Below are 15,385 nucleotides of genomic sequence, written 5' to 3'. Positions count from 1 at the left end.
TCCTCTATTTAAACAGATCTTTTATTTTATTTTTTTTTATTTAATTTATTTCGGTCACAAAAAAAAAAATTTATATTTTGACAATAGGCACGGTGAGGGTGAGCTAAAATTATTTACAAGAATATTAAATAAAGACAAATTTGATGAAAGCTTAATCTCTGGTGTTTATCAGATGCATTTACGTATCTTCTAGGCAATAGGAAACACAGCACTCAAATATTTCTTCTGAAAAAAAAAATATCTATCCCGTTAAATCAAACTTGTCCCAATCGCGCTTGTCCAATGTAGATGCATGTAAAAGAGAAGTTGCCAATTACTTAGCTAAAAAATATTAGGTATACATTAAAATTAGATATTAAAATTAATTTATTAAAATTAATTATTATTTATATATAAATATATATAATTTAAATTGTTTTTTATATTTATATTTTAATATATATTTTATATTAATAAGTAATTTTAACGGTTCTATAAATAGGAATCCAAAACCAACTCAACCACCTAAAAGTACAAGTCAAGAAGAGCAGCTACCTCTATCCTCTATATATTTTGTTTGCAACCAATTTGGAATAACATTATCAACAAATCATCAAACACAAAACATGGGTGGTACCACAAATTACACAGATTATATAAAGCACTTTATTTTGGTACATGGGGCTTGCCATGGTGCTTGGTGTTGGTACAAGATCAAGCCACTTCTAGAATCTTCAGGCCACAAGGTCACAGTTCTTGACCTTGCTGCTTCTGGAACCAACTTGAAGAAGATCGAAGATGTTGATACTTTTTCTCAGTACTCTGAGCCTTTGTTGGAGGTTATGGAGTCACTTCCCCCAAACGAAAAGGTGGTTCTTGTGGGTCACAGTCTTGGAGGGCTCAACATTGCACTTGCTATGGAAAAATTCCCCACAAAGGTCGCAGTTGGTGTTTTCTTAACAGCTTTTGTGCCGGACACTCAACACAAACCATCCTATGTCATTGAAAAGGTAGATGCTTCTTGAAATGAAGGGAAAAGTATATATATTTTTTTAATTTTCTATTTTTTTTAAACACGTTAGGTTTATAATAAAATTAGCTATGAAACTATATAAAATATATATCTATTATATATTATATATTATCAATTTTATAATTAAAATGTACTGTATATTATTTTTTTATTATAATTAAAATTAATTTTTTTTAAATTAAAGATTTTTTCGTCAATCTTCTCTCTCTTTTAATTTTTTATTTTTTTCATTCATTTACTCATTATATATTTTTTGATATATTATAATTAATAACTAATTACAAATTTTATTATGAAAATATATAACATAACATTCTTTAATTATAATTAAAATTAAATTAAAATTAATATTAAAATATTAAAATTAAAATATAAATATATTATATTACTAATTTAACAATCAAAATATGTCACATAACATTCTTTGATTAAAAATTTAAAATTTAGATAAATATTTTTTTTAAATTAATAAATTCTTTTTCTCTATTCTCTTATCTTTCTCTTTCTCTTTTTTTTATTTCTTTCTATATTCTCATTTTATATATAATTTATAATTTATATTTTATATTACTAATTAATTTTACAAATCAAAATGTGTCACGAAATATCTTTTATTACAATTAAAATAAGATCTTTTGCTATGAAATTAACAAATTCTTTTTCTCCTTCTTCTTTTTTATCTATCTCTCTTTTCTCTCTTATTTTCTATTTTTGTCTACTTTTTTGTTCTATAAAAAATAAAAATTAATAAAAATATAATTCAAATAAATTTAAAAAATTATAAAAAAATATAATAAATTTATAATTAAAAAATAACCTCGTAATATTTACATAAAAAGTATATTATTATATACATATTTTTTTAATTTTTTATTTAGTTTTAAATTTTTACTGTTTATCTTTTTAATTTATATTTTTAACTCTTTTTTTTTAAATATTTATTGCATATAATTTGGAGAGAATAGTACTGTTATAATTATAATTAGAATCAAGATTTAATTATTTCAATAAAATTAATTTTGAGTTAATTTTGTAACTATCTATATAAATTTTTTATACTAATATTTAATTATATTTATATATATATATAAAGAAAAAAATATTATTTTTAAATAACAAGAATAAAAATTAATTATTTTTATTTGTGTAACAGATTTAACGTCTAATCAAATATAAAAGTATACATGTTAAATTTTTTTAAGTTTTAGATAATGAATGTTAAAAGTAATTATTAGTAAAAATTAAACTCTTTTACATAAAAATAATAACTAAAAATTTATTATTTAATTTTTTTATCTACGAAAATTCTGGTCTTTTTAGCTGATAGAAATCCTTATGAACTTTTTATAAAAGTATTTTGATTTTATAAATTTTTTTAATATAATCTATAATGTCAAGATAAAGCTGTAATTTTAAAAGATTTATATTTTCATAATGTTATTTTGAAAAAAAGACAGTAAACACTTGTTAAAATATGAGGTATATATTAAAAATAAATTAAATTTTATATATATTATATAAATAAATATATAATAGTTGATTTGATGGTTGATTTCTAATATATAGATAATATTTTTTATTGTAAAAAATTCAGGTTAAAAGAAAATATAGTTTAATATAATTTGATTTTATACACATTTCTTCGCAAGTTTATCCTATGCATATAATAAGTACAACAAATAACGTTGGAAATTCTGTTCTAAACAGTGCGTTGAGGGGATACCGGCGTCCGATTTTTCGGACACGACATTCTCACAATGTGGAAATAAAACCTCAATGTTGTTTGGGCCTAACTTCTTGTCCACCAAGGTCTACCAACACTGCTCCTCTGAGGTAATGACAATAAAGTGAAATAAAATTATTAGTGCACTCTAAATTTTATACTTTTTGTCATCAGAGTATCCTATGCATGCATTTGCTCGGGTAATTATAGAGTTAGATATTAAAGGGGAATAAACGTTATATATGATTAAGTTCTAATATATATAACCATTTATAAGAGAATTTAATTTTGATATATCAATATAAAATATAAATATATTTAATTATATAATATTATATTAATAAAAATATTTATTTTTTATATTGATTATATGAATAGTCATTTAAAATAATAGATATAATTAAATGATTGTATAAAATATTTTATACTATTAATAATTTTTAGAGATATTCTCCACATCCAAACAATTTTGACATCTAAGTTCATCCAAGTAACTTTAGGTCACGCGCTTTTTCCGTTTTTTTTTCGCACGCTTCTTCTCTTCTCCCCCGCACTTTTTCTTCTTCTTCTTCTCACGCTCGTTTACGCACAGAGCGTCTTCTTATTTGCCTTCTTCTTCTTTTGTTGTTGCTGCTGTATTTTTTTTTGTCTTTTTCCCCTTCTCTCCCTGGTGAAGAGGAGGAAGAGTTTTGAATTATGCAGAACAGAAATGAACCGAACATGTTATTATGGTGAAACAATTGTATAATACTAAATGAAGGGAACATTATCCATTATATAAATTTAAATTCGAACAGCTTTCTGCATAATGAACCGAAACACGTACTCATGGTGAAACAATTGTATAGTACTGAATGAATGGAACATTATCCATTATATAAATTCAAATTCAAACAACTTTTTACATAATGAACCGAAACACGTACTCATAGTGAAACAATTATATAGTACTGAATGAACGAAACATAATCCATTATATAAAATCAAATTAAAACAGCTTTCTGCATAATGAACCAAAACACGTACTCATGGTAAAACAATTGTATAGTATTGAATGAACGAAACATAATCCATTATATAAAATCAAATTCAAATAGCTTTCTGCATAATGAACCGAACACGTACTCATGGTGAAACAATTGTATAGTACTGAATGAACGAATCAAATTCAAACAGCTTTCTACATAATGAACCGAATACATACTCATGGTAAAACAATTGTATAGTACTGAATGAACGAAACATAATCCATTATATAAAATCAAATTCAAAACACCTCTATCTACAATTTAGAGATTATCAATTCAATTCAATTCAGAACAATTGCGTCCATTCAATTCAATTCAATTCAATTTAGCAATTGCATTCCATTCAATTCGATTAAAAAAAAATAATCCATTAGCAAAATGTTGGTGTTGTTGGTGATGACGATAACGAAAGAGGAGAAGAAGAAGAAGAGAAGGAGGAGGAGGAGGAGGAGGAGGAGAAGGAGGTATACGTGAATTTGAAAGAAGAAGATGACGTATACGTGTATTTGAAAGAAGAAGAAGAAGAAGAAGCGCAGGAGAGACGAACAAGAAGAAGCACGGGGGAGGAGAAGAAGATAAAGCGCGTGTAATGACGCTCTTTTATTGAGAGTGGTTTTTGTTGGTGTTCGACCTACTTGGATAAAACTTGGATGAAAAAAATACTTAGATGTGTAGCATAGCCCTAATTTTTATCATATAACTCATTTTCATAAGTAGTTTCAACATCAATATTAACTTGATCACTCATGTTAAATAAGTCTCTTGGAACAATCTTCATAACATAATATTTATTTTTATTAAGAGTCCTGCTAGGGAGACAATGGCTTTCAGATCTAAAACTCTGATACCATGTCATGATACCACTCATCCCAAAAGCTTACGCTGATGGAAAAAGATAACACTAATGGTTATATCTCTAATATTCTCTAAACCTCCATTGTACGCATTATACAAATATTTCATTGGCTCCCCATACTTTTCCTTTTATTAAATACATCTTACACATAAAAACATTGGTGCACTTGACATGACAATACAAAAGGCTCTTCTTCATAACACTTTTTGTTAAAATGCACGTATGTCGAACCATAATCATCTTCTCTAACCTCATACCAATCACATTTGAATAATGTAACCTTAAATTTTTAGGATAAATTCTATCCAACCTTCTTTAAAATAAAAGATAAGTTATCTCTTGTGACATATCTAATAATATAGTTATTGGATAAAACTAGTTAGTTTATTATGTAATAATAAAAAAGATAAATAAAAAATAAGATAAATTTAAGAAAAATAAAAACATTTAATAATCAACAAACATGTATTTTGAAAATAAGTTTTTTCTTAGTTTTTGACTGAATCTTATCATTTTTTACCAAATAGAACCGTATAAACGAAAAAATAAAAGTCACATTATCAAATAATGAGAAAAAGATAGGTGTTTAAATACAATTGAAATATTTCTTTTGGGTTAAAATCACATCATCAAAATTTAAGTTAGACAATAATTCATTTATAAAATATATATAAGAATGACTTTATCAAAAGATGTACATCGATATATTAATAAAATAAGATTGTAGGCGGAGTTTCAAATATTCTATTTAAACATATATTTTTTTATTTTATAATGTATACTTTTTAAATAAATATTATCGTAATAAAATTTTGATACATTAATCGACATCAGACACTAAACTCAACTATCTAAAGGAAAAAGAAAAAATTAAATGCATAATTTCAGGAATATTAACCAAAATGATGAATATTAACATTTAATCTAAATATCTATTGATTTTTATAATTTATAAAAAAAATTATACCATAATTAATTGGTTAGGTTATTAAAATTTAAGTTAAATTAAGAAGTAAAATTAATCATGATAAATTAATTAATTTCATGTAATAATTATTAGACATATTACAAGGGATAACTTACCTTTTATTTTAGAGAGAGTTGGATAAAATTCACTAATTTTTATAATAGTCCAATTTAATTATATCATTCACTCTACCGTAATAAGAAACATTTTCACGAATTGGATTTGCATCCTTTGTGCTTGCAACGGTTGTTGTTAATACAACTAAAGTAGCACTACTATTTTGTATTTTGCGTCTTACCTTACGTTGCCTGGTGTGAAATCTATATCCATTAATAAAATAATTAGAATATCTTTTGCACATTGAGTTGGTCCTCTAGAGAGCTCTTTTATCCAATTTGAAGGTGAATTCTACCATGTAGAAGAAAGATTCCTTCTATATGTGTAGAAATGTGTTGTCATGTTTTGAGTAAAACAAGTGTCTAGAGAGAGAGTACAATTACAAGTATAGTGGAAGACAAAAGCTGATATGTGGACCCACTGCAATGAATTAATTTCATCAATAATTTAATAATGTAAAGTTTTTTTGGTGACTTAAATAATGTAAAGTTGATTAGGTATTAATGATGAATGATAATGATGGGCTGGTTTTTGTTTTTTCTTCTTTAATGGATTTAAGTTTTTGGGCCAGGCCATTTTTTTCTCTGGATTTGGGTCTTAAAATAAATCATTTAATTTTTTAGACAATTTGAGCAAAAATTTTACACACTACAACAAATGCCTACATAATTATATACAGTAAAAGTCAAAATATTTATATATTATTAAATTAACCTTGAATGTATCTAATATAAATTATTAATTAAAACATATCTTCTTTTATTAATTCAAGCGCCTCCTACCTTATGAGAATCACTTTTAGTATTTCTTCCTCAACAACACTCAACATATTACTACCATCATAATTTGTCACGTCTCAAGAGCAATCTTCTGTCAACACAAAAATAAAATTTTGACCAGCAATAAATATACCTATTAGCAAATATTAACAACTTTAAATTTAACTAACACATAAGAAATTAAATTCTAAATTCAAATAACCATTCTAACCAATAAAACAATAATTTTTTACAAATTCAATTATTCACCGTATCTTTATTTTAAAAATAATTTACTAGCAAATAAAAATTTAAATGACAATGACTTAAATATTTTTTTCACATTAACCAGTAACCTACACATAATTTACGTTATCATTAAATTAACCTACACATAAATGAATTAACAACTAAATTAACATTGTTAAGTATAAAAAATATAATCATCAACACTGTATCTATTTTTTAAATTTTATCAAAAATGTCAATCGTAAACACTAAACCCCTTATCATTAAATATTAAAATACTTAGCAATCCAATTTTAGAATGAAAAACTTAAACCATCTAATTTTAATCTCTAATAATAAACAACAAACCCTTATTTCTTAATCATAAAACTTAAACTAATCCAATCTTGAGCTCTAAACCATCCAACCCTAAATTCTAAACAATATATTTCTAAATTCTAAATTCTAAAATTTTCTACACTAAAACCTAAATCCTAAAGCATCTTACACTAAACCCTAAATCAAGTAACAATAAATTTGAATAACTAAACCATTTTATTCATAAGTTTAAAAATAATGAAACAACAAAAAGAATTTAAATGACTTTTAATCCAATTTTAATATGTTAGACTTTATTTAAATATTATGAATACAAAGTACATAATTATTTTTTAAAAAAAATTTATAAGTCTCATTTTTTAAAGGATTCATTTTTATAACAGTACTTATCATTTCATAATTTTAGAACGAATTAAATATAAAAAGAAAGAAAAAAATAGCAATAAAATTCACCTAAATGAATCATGAAAGAATGATATCATATCGTATCCAATAATAGATAATACTCTACTTAATCTCTATATTAACTAATTTAATGTATAAAAGTGACAACGTTCATTTTAAGGATAAATTACATAAATAAACTGAATGAGTTTCAAATTTACATGAATGTTCAATTACATGTGATTCGAATTAGTAGGTGTATTAGTAAATGGAATTCATTGGAATCAATTTACTATGAAAAAATATTTTAGTGAAGACTATCTCATGTAAATCGAATCTATTCGATTTAATTTAGGTAAAACGAAGTCAATAGCTTCGATTTAATAGGAGCAGCTTTTATGGAGATAAATCGAAACTATAATAATTGAACCACACTCAAAGTAAATCAAATTCATGGGTTTAGATTGAATGATTTTGACAAAAATTTGTAATAAATTCATATAACCATTTTGCATTTTGGACATTCATATAAATTTAGAATGCATTCAGTTTGTTTATGTGATTTACCCTCATTTTAATCTTCTCGGTCATACACACATACGCGCACACACACACACACACACACATATATATATATATATATATATATATATATATATATATATATATATATATATATATTCTTTTTGTGATCGTTTTTACATCAATAAATTATTTATTGTCAAGCATGAATATAACTTGTTAAATAACATGATGCCATTTAGTAAAATACTCATGAAAAATACATACATATTTTATTTTTTAGTAAAAATTATAAATTATATTTTAAAATTCTAACAACTATATTAACTAAATATATTCAAAATTTTTACGAAGGTTTTACGAAAAGAATTCTAATTAAACACTAAATTCTATCATCGATTTACAATTGTTACAATACAAAAATTTTATCACGTACCAAAAATATTATCATCAAAATAAACTCTAAACGAACCAAAATTAAATTCTAGATGCTAAACTATTTTATTCTTGTGCACTATTATAATTTTTTTATAACGTAAATTATGTATCTTACTACAAAAATTAACCATATAACTAATGATTAATTTACCTACTACAAAATTAACCATATAACTAATAATAAAATCACAACTAATGAATGATTATAGTCTAAAATATTATTAACAATAAGATTATTAATAGTATTAGAATAAAAATAATATGTGCAAAATACTAAACTAATATTTTCAAGAACACAAAAATACATCTTTTATGACAAAAAAAAAGTGTCCACTTTTCATAAAAAAAAAAATCAATCAACACCTACATCTACACAGAAAAAATTAATTAAGACCCAAACAAAAAAAAATTCAAATAACTCCCAAATCCATAAGATATTATGTTTATTATTTTGGTTTTTCATAAAAAAAAATTCAATTTAGACCCAAATCCAAAGAAAAAAATGGCCTGGCCCAAAAACTTAAATCCATTAAAAAAAAAAAACAAAAACAGCCCATCATTATCATTCATAATTAGTATCTAATCAACTTTACATTATTAAATTATTGATGAAATTAATTCATTGCAGTGAAGTCACATACCAGCTTTTGTCTTCCACTATACTTGTTATGTTTTACTCAAAACATAACAACACATTTCTACACATATAGAAAGAATCTTTCTTCTACATGGTAGAATTCACCCAATTTGAAACATCATGCTGCTAAACATGTATGTGCTTTAAACCATGTAGAAAAATTCTTGCTATGGTTCTTAGCTTTCATCCATCTTGTTTCTTGTTGATACATCTCATGCTCACTAAATCCAAAAGTATAATATTTGTAAGCATAAAACAGACTTATCATAATTTCTAATTAAAATACCAAAATATACTAGAATTAGTATGATTTACCTAACACAGTCGTCTATTTTGTGGCAATTCAATAATATGTAGCTATAAACTTGCTCTCGAGACTTGTCATCAAGAAGAAAAGGTTCACCCTTCTTTGCTCCCAAAGGAACACTTCTTTTAGGAAATAGATTAGGAAATACATCTAAAGTTTTCATCACAAAATTATTAGGTTCATCATTATTTTTAAGTTGTCTATTCAATTTTGTTTGAACACCAGTATGTAAGTAATAGGGGTAAGTATTATTTTGATCCCTAATGTTTAGGGTCAGAATCGAAACCGTCCCTAACGTAATTTTTTATTTAGAATCGTCCTTAACATTTTATTTCGTATTAAAATCGTCCTTTTAACTTTTTATGGATAAAAATACCCTCCACCACCACCAGCACCTTTCCCACCACCACCACCTCCCTTACTCCACCACCACCACCTCCCTTACTCCCATCAAATATTAATAATTAGATTCAAGAACACCAACAATAACACATTATTTAAATACAGAAACAACAACATCAAATTCAACAACTAAATCAACATACAACAATGAAATCAAAAAATAACAAATCAAAATCATATTAGAAGTAGAAGCAGAAGCAGACCCAGAAGCAAAAGAAGCAGAAGCAGAAGCCGAAGCAAGAAGCAGAAGCCGAAGCAAGAAGCAAAAGCAGAAGCAGAAATAGAGGCTGAAGCAAGAAGCAGAAGCAGGGAGGTGCAACGGCGAGGAGCAACGGCGAGAACGCGATGGTGAGGAGCAGCGGTGCAGAAGCAGAAGCTCTCTCCCTGGCTAGCGACGGTGACGACAATGGCGGCTCCAAGCTTCGTCGGCGCCGTCCCCCTCCCCCTTCCCCCTCTCCCTTTCCCCTTTTCCTTCCCCCTCCCTCGCGTCCTTTCCCCTTTCCCTTTCTCCCCTCCCCCCTCGCGTCTTTTCATTTTTTATTTTATAATTTTTTATTAGGATAGGGGTAATTTAGTAATAAAATTAAAAATTTTATTAAAAAGGACGATTTTAATACGAAATAAAATGTTAAAGACGATTCTAAATAAAAAATTATGTTGGAGACGATTTCGATTCTGACCTTAAATATTAGGGACCAAAATAATACTTACCCCTAAGTAATATGAGCAAAACGTCAAACATTCTTCAACCAAATATGCCTATGCAATAGATCTTTTAGGATGACTTCTGTTTCGAACATATGACTTCAAAATACACATATATTTTTCTGGAGGATACATTCACCAAAATTGAACTGGGTTACCCAATCTCACTTCATTAGCCAAATGAACAGGCAAATGAATCATTATGTTGAAGGAAGAAGGAGGAAAGATTCTCACTAATTGGCATAATATTGTCACAATCTCCTCTTCTAATTGATCTATCTCTTGTAATGTGATAGACTTTTGACACAATTGACAAAAAAATGAGCCAAGTCGAATCAAAGGAACTGCAACTTGATCTAGAAGTATTCCTTTGATCGGAATTTGTAACAAATAGTGAAATATTTGAGGCAAAGCCATATGGCAACTTTGTTGTCTTCAAGACGACACAAAAAATTTGACTTTTCAACATTAGTCATTGAGTAACATGCCTTTGCCAGCATTACCTTTTTTCTACCATTTGTTTTCTTGGGGTGAAAGTTCTTTCGAATGCCCATTCCTTGTAAGTCACATCGAGCATTTGTGTGATCTTTTGTCTTGCCAGAAATATCCAAGAGAGTTCCAAAAATACTGTCAACTATGTTTTTTTCTATGTGCATCACATCTAGATTGTGTTGTGATATGTTATACTGCCCATAAAATAAATCAAAGAATATTGACGTCTTCTTCCATGAACCATCTTTCTTTGGTTTTAGTTTTCTAAATGGATTATCCATAGACTCCAACTGACTTAAAGCTTCAGCACCCGTCAATAATGGTAGAGCTTGCCTATGTTTTACTCTTCCATTAAAAGATCTATTGTTAGCTCTTTATGGATGATCCTCAAGAAGAAAGATACGATGACCCATGTAGCATGTCTTGCGATTATATGTAAGATAATTAGAACAAGTCTCATAGTTACAACAAGGGAAAGCTAGCTTCCCTTTTGCACTCCAACTAGATAACATTGTGTAAGCCAAAAATCACTTATTGTCCACATGAAAGATGCATATATTTGGAAGGTTTCAGTTTCCACCCTTACCTCCCATAACTCCTTTAACTCCTCAATCAAAGGTTGCAAGTAAATGTTTATATCATTTCCTGGTGATTTTAGTCCAAGGATTAGCAACGAAAGCATAAAGTACTCCTGTTTTATAGACATCCATGGCGAAAAATTATAAGCCATTAAAACAACAGACCATGTGCTATGAGATATGCTCATGCTTAGATATGGATTGAATCTGTCGCTTGACAACCCAAGTCTCACATTATGAGGATCGAGAGAAAAATTGGTATGACGATTGTCAAAGTCCTTCCATGACTAGCCGTCCATGGGATACCTTAACTTCCCATCCTTTTTGCATTCCTCGTCATGCTACCTCGTGCTTTTAGTTGTTGTTGAGCACATGAATAGTCTTTGAAGCCTGGGAATTAAGAAAAAGTGTCGCAACGTCTTCACAGTAACATTGTGAGATTTTTTTGAAGGCAAAACATCAGCAGCTTCAACTACAAGATGTACAATCCAACAAGCAGTGCCACATTCATGACAAGATGTGTCTTTCTCATGCTCTTTCCAATGTAGCATGCAATCATTTGGACATGCGTCAATCTTCAAGATCTAAGTCTCTCACCATAGTATTGGCTTTATTGAAATAAGTAGGAAATTCAAGTTCGGAATAACCTCTTTTAGCAACTCCAAGAGAGAAGTAAAAGAGACATTACTCCACCGTACCCATGTTAACACTTTAACAAGTATAGTCGGATAGTAAAAGATAAAGTACAAAACCCCTTGCAACCAAGATATAGTTCTTTACTAGACTCTTCAACCAAGTTATAGAATTTCTTTGCATCTTCATTCATACCTTTTTTTATTCCTTTCGCTTTTGCCATATCCCTAAATCTATCGTTCAACAAGGCCTCCATGTCATCATACGAGTTAGTCTCACTTTCACTTTCACTATTGCTATCAACATCCATGCCGAATACGCTTTTTTTATGATGAATCCATCTCGTATAACCGTTAACAAATCCAATTGTAATCAAATGAATACAAATTGTTTGCCTTTGGTGCCACAAGAAATTACAATACTTTGCACACAAGGACATAAAATTTTCTCTCCTTACGGATTTCTAATAGAGTAAGCGAAGTCTAAGAAATCATTGACACCATTACTAAACTCAACTTTATCTCTCGGTAAACTCATCCAATCTTTTTTTAAATCTTGAAAAAACCTAATTATTCATATATTATTACTACTATTTAAGTAAGCATGTAAATAATAGTGTTCATGCATATTAAGTATAAAAATTAATCAAATGACACACAACAATATCATTATTAAAATTAAGAAAGAATTATATTAGTCATCCAAAAATAGACTAAATATCAAGACTTTCAATATGAAAAAACTGTACAAAGGTACATAATATGCGTATGAAAAAAATACAAGTATAAGCAAGATAAAAAATTTATGGGGTCATCGCTTAACAAATTACAATCTTCAAGTCCTAGAATGTCCACCAATGTTCATCAAATTTCTTTGAAGCAATATTTTTCTATAAAGGAGTAAAGAATAAAATTTACATTGTTCTTTATGAGCTATTTAACTCAATCAAAGTGGCCAACAGAACAAACAAACAAAAAATGATAATCGATTCCATATGAACTAGTTAACTCAGTGAATTACAAAAATTAATCATTTTGTAATTTACATTATAAACGAAGAAATCAAAAGGAAAAAAAAATACCAGAATCAATGTGGAGAATTAGAAGTTGCTGAATCAGTAACAACCAGCTAGAGAATCGTACCTCAGTGAACAAGCCGTGAAAAATCTGAAATTCAACCAAAAATCAACCAAGCCAGTCCAAACAAATTGAAATTCCAGACTCAAGAATCATAATAGTATGCTTAATTACCTGTGAACTAAGACAAATGCTGATAACAGAATCCTAATTTTAATTTAAATTAACTCGATAAGCAAAAACTAGTTTGAGTAAATAAAATTACTAAGTAAGAATTAAAATATGACTAAACTGTAATGAATTAAATCAGAGAATAGCAAAATAAGTTTTTCCAAAACTCTGGAAACTAAAGAACAAAGAAAAAGGCAGGGGTGAGGAGGTTGCAGCTGCGCTGTAGTGTTGCTAGAGCAATAGAACAACGGAGGGGTCGTCGCCGTGTTGCGTCAAAGCTCGCCAGTGGAATAGAGGCTACTACGGTTCTACATCTCTCGTTCGCGAAAAGGAGGATGCGAGAAAAGAGAAGAAAAGGAAGAAGGAGAAGAGATGGGAGAGGGGTTTCTCGCCGGTGGTGGTTTGGCGCAGAACGAGGAGCACACCGCACCATAGCTGGGGAGAAGCGTGCGTGGAGAAGAGTACCGCGCCGTCGCCATGGAGGAAAGCACCTCGTGTCGAGCTGCTGTCGCCGTTAGGTTTGTCGATTGGAGCTGGCAATGAAAAAAGGGTTCATGCGTGGGTTACTGGGTTATGTTAGGACTTATGGTATATTGATTGTTCAAATGAACTGATGACGAAACACATCTATTTCTTTTAAAGTTATTTGGAGGAAAAATAATAAGTGGAAATGTAATTAAAAGTTTTTCTCTAAAATTTTTAACTATGAATAATTTTAGGCAATGTTTTATCAATGTTATTTGTTTAGTTTTTTTGACAACTCTTATAAAATATATTTTTATTTAAAAATGTTGTCTTAACATTTTTATAGTAGATGGCTAAAAATTCTGTTATTTTTACCCTACTCAAAGATAACTCGTTAAAAATGTTGTCTTTATCTATCTAAGATAACTTTTGTTAAATATTACTTCAAATAAGAGTTATTTTAGACAAAAAAATATTGTAGTAATGACACATGTACTTTATACACATTATTTTCTCTATTAAATGTGTAAGTGCAATTTTATAAATTGCCAAACACATGAACACCTAAAGAAAAGTTTATATAGCATTATTGTATAAAAGGAAATAATATATTGTGATGTCTCTCGCTTGCATTTTTACAACCACTGCACCCTTTCGTCTGGATTTACGTACCAATAATATTTGGCATGCCCACAAATGACTAGCTAGACTCCCTCCATTATAAGTTCAAGAGTGTAACAACATTCAATCAATTAAATAATAATAATGATGATGATGATGAATGGATTTTTGCAGGATTTTGAATTGATCAAATGTTTGATAAGGCCATCATCATTGTTCATTGAAGACTTATCACAAGAAAAGAACTTCTCTAAAGAGGGATATGGATCTATTTCTCGTGCTTTTGTTGTTTGCACTGAGGACCTTACGATTTCATTGGAGTATCAGCGATTGATGATCCAAAACTCTGGGATTAATGACGTCATGGAGATCAATGGCGCAGATCATATGGCTATGCTTTGCAAGCCCCAAGAACTTAGTGATTGTCTCCAACAGATTGCTGCTAAATACAAATAATTTGAGAGAATTTTCAATTTGGCTGTTAAGATTTTGTGTTAGTTGGACAAATTTGTTCCTGGTTTTTTTTTTTTTTTTTTCACATGATTTGCATAGTTAAAAACTTTAATTGAAATAAAAAAAAATCGTTATGAACAATATTATACAGCATAGAACAATGTATTGTATTAGTTCTTTATTATCGTTGAATTGAAAATCAAAATGGTCCTTGTCACATGTCTGAATAGACTATGCGAAAAATTTCTTAGTGCATCCATATTTTAAGCAAATGTTAAATAACACATTAATAAAATTATTAAATTGTATTTATATTTGTTAATATTTAAATTTGTATTTAGTGCATTCCATATTTAGATTTGTTGTCTAAAATATTTTATGATCATGTAATACGAGTGGGCATATCATTGGTAAGTCTTTGATAACATGAAAGTTTGACTATGTTGCTTATATTGTACGTTACGATATTTTTT

The 15,385-nt window shown here is 28.2% G+C and overlaps 1 protein-coding gene across 1 annotated transcript; it reads left to right on the top strand.

Moving 5' to 3' along the window:
* The first annotated feature begins 330 nt into the window (after positions 1-330).
* On the top strand, positions 331-15,131 carry LOC112720414 (salicylic acid-binding protein 2). The gene is made up of 3 exons (XM_025771359.2): positions 331-989; positions 2,720-2,845; positions 14,634-15,131. Exons 1-3 carry the CDS (start codon positions 606-608, stop codon positions 14,913-14,915), a joined length of 792 nt encoding a protein of 263 aa, XP_025627144.1. The 5' UTR covers positions 331-605; the 3' UTR covers positions 14,916-15,131.
* The last annotated feature ends 254 nt before the right edge of the window (positions 15,132-15,385 follow it).

The sequence above is a fragment of the Arachis hypogaea genome, chromosome 11 (assembly GCF_003086295.3).
Source record: "Arachis hypogaea cultivar Tifrunner chromosome 11, arahy.Tifrunner.gnm2.J5K5, whole genome shotgun sequence".
Lineage (NCBI taxonomy): Eukaryota > Viridiplantae > Streptophyta > Magnoliopsida > Fabales > Fabaceae > Arachis > Arachis hypogaea.
The sequence above is the reverse complement of the archived record's forward strand: the minus strand, read 5'-3'. Positions and strand labels throughout refer to the sequence as shown.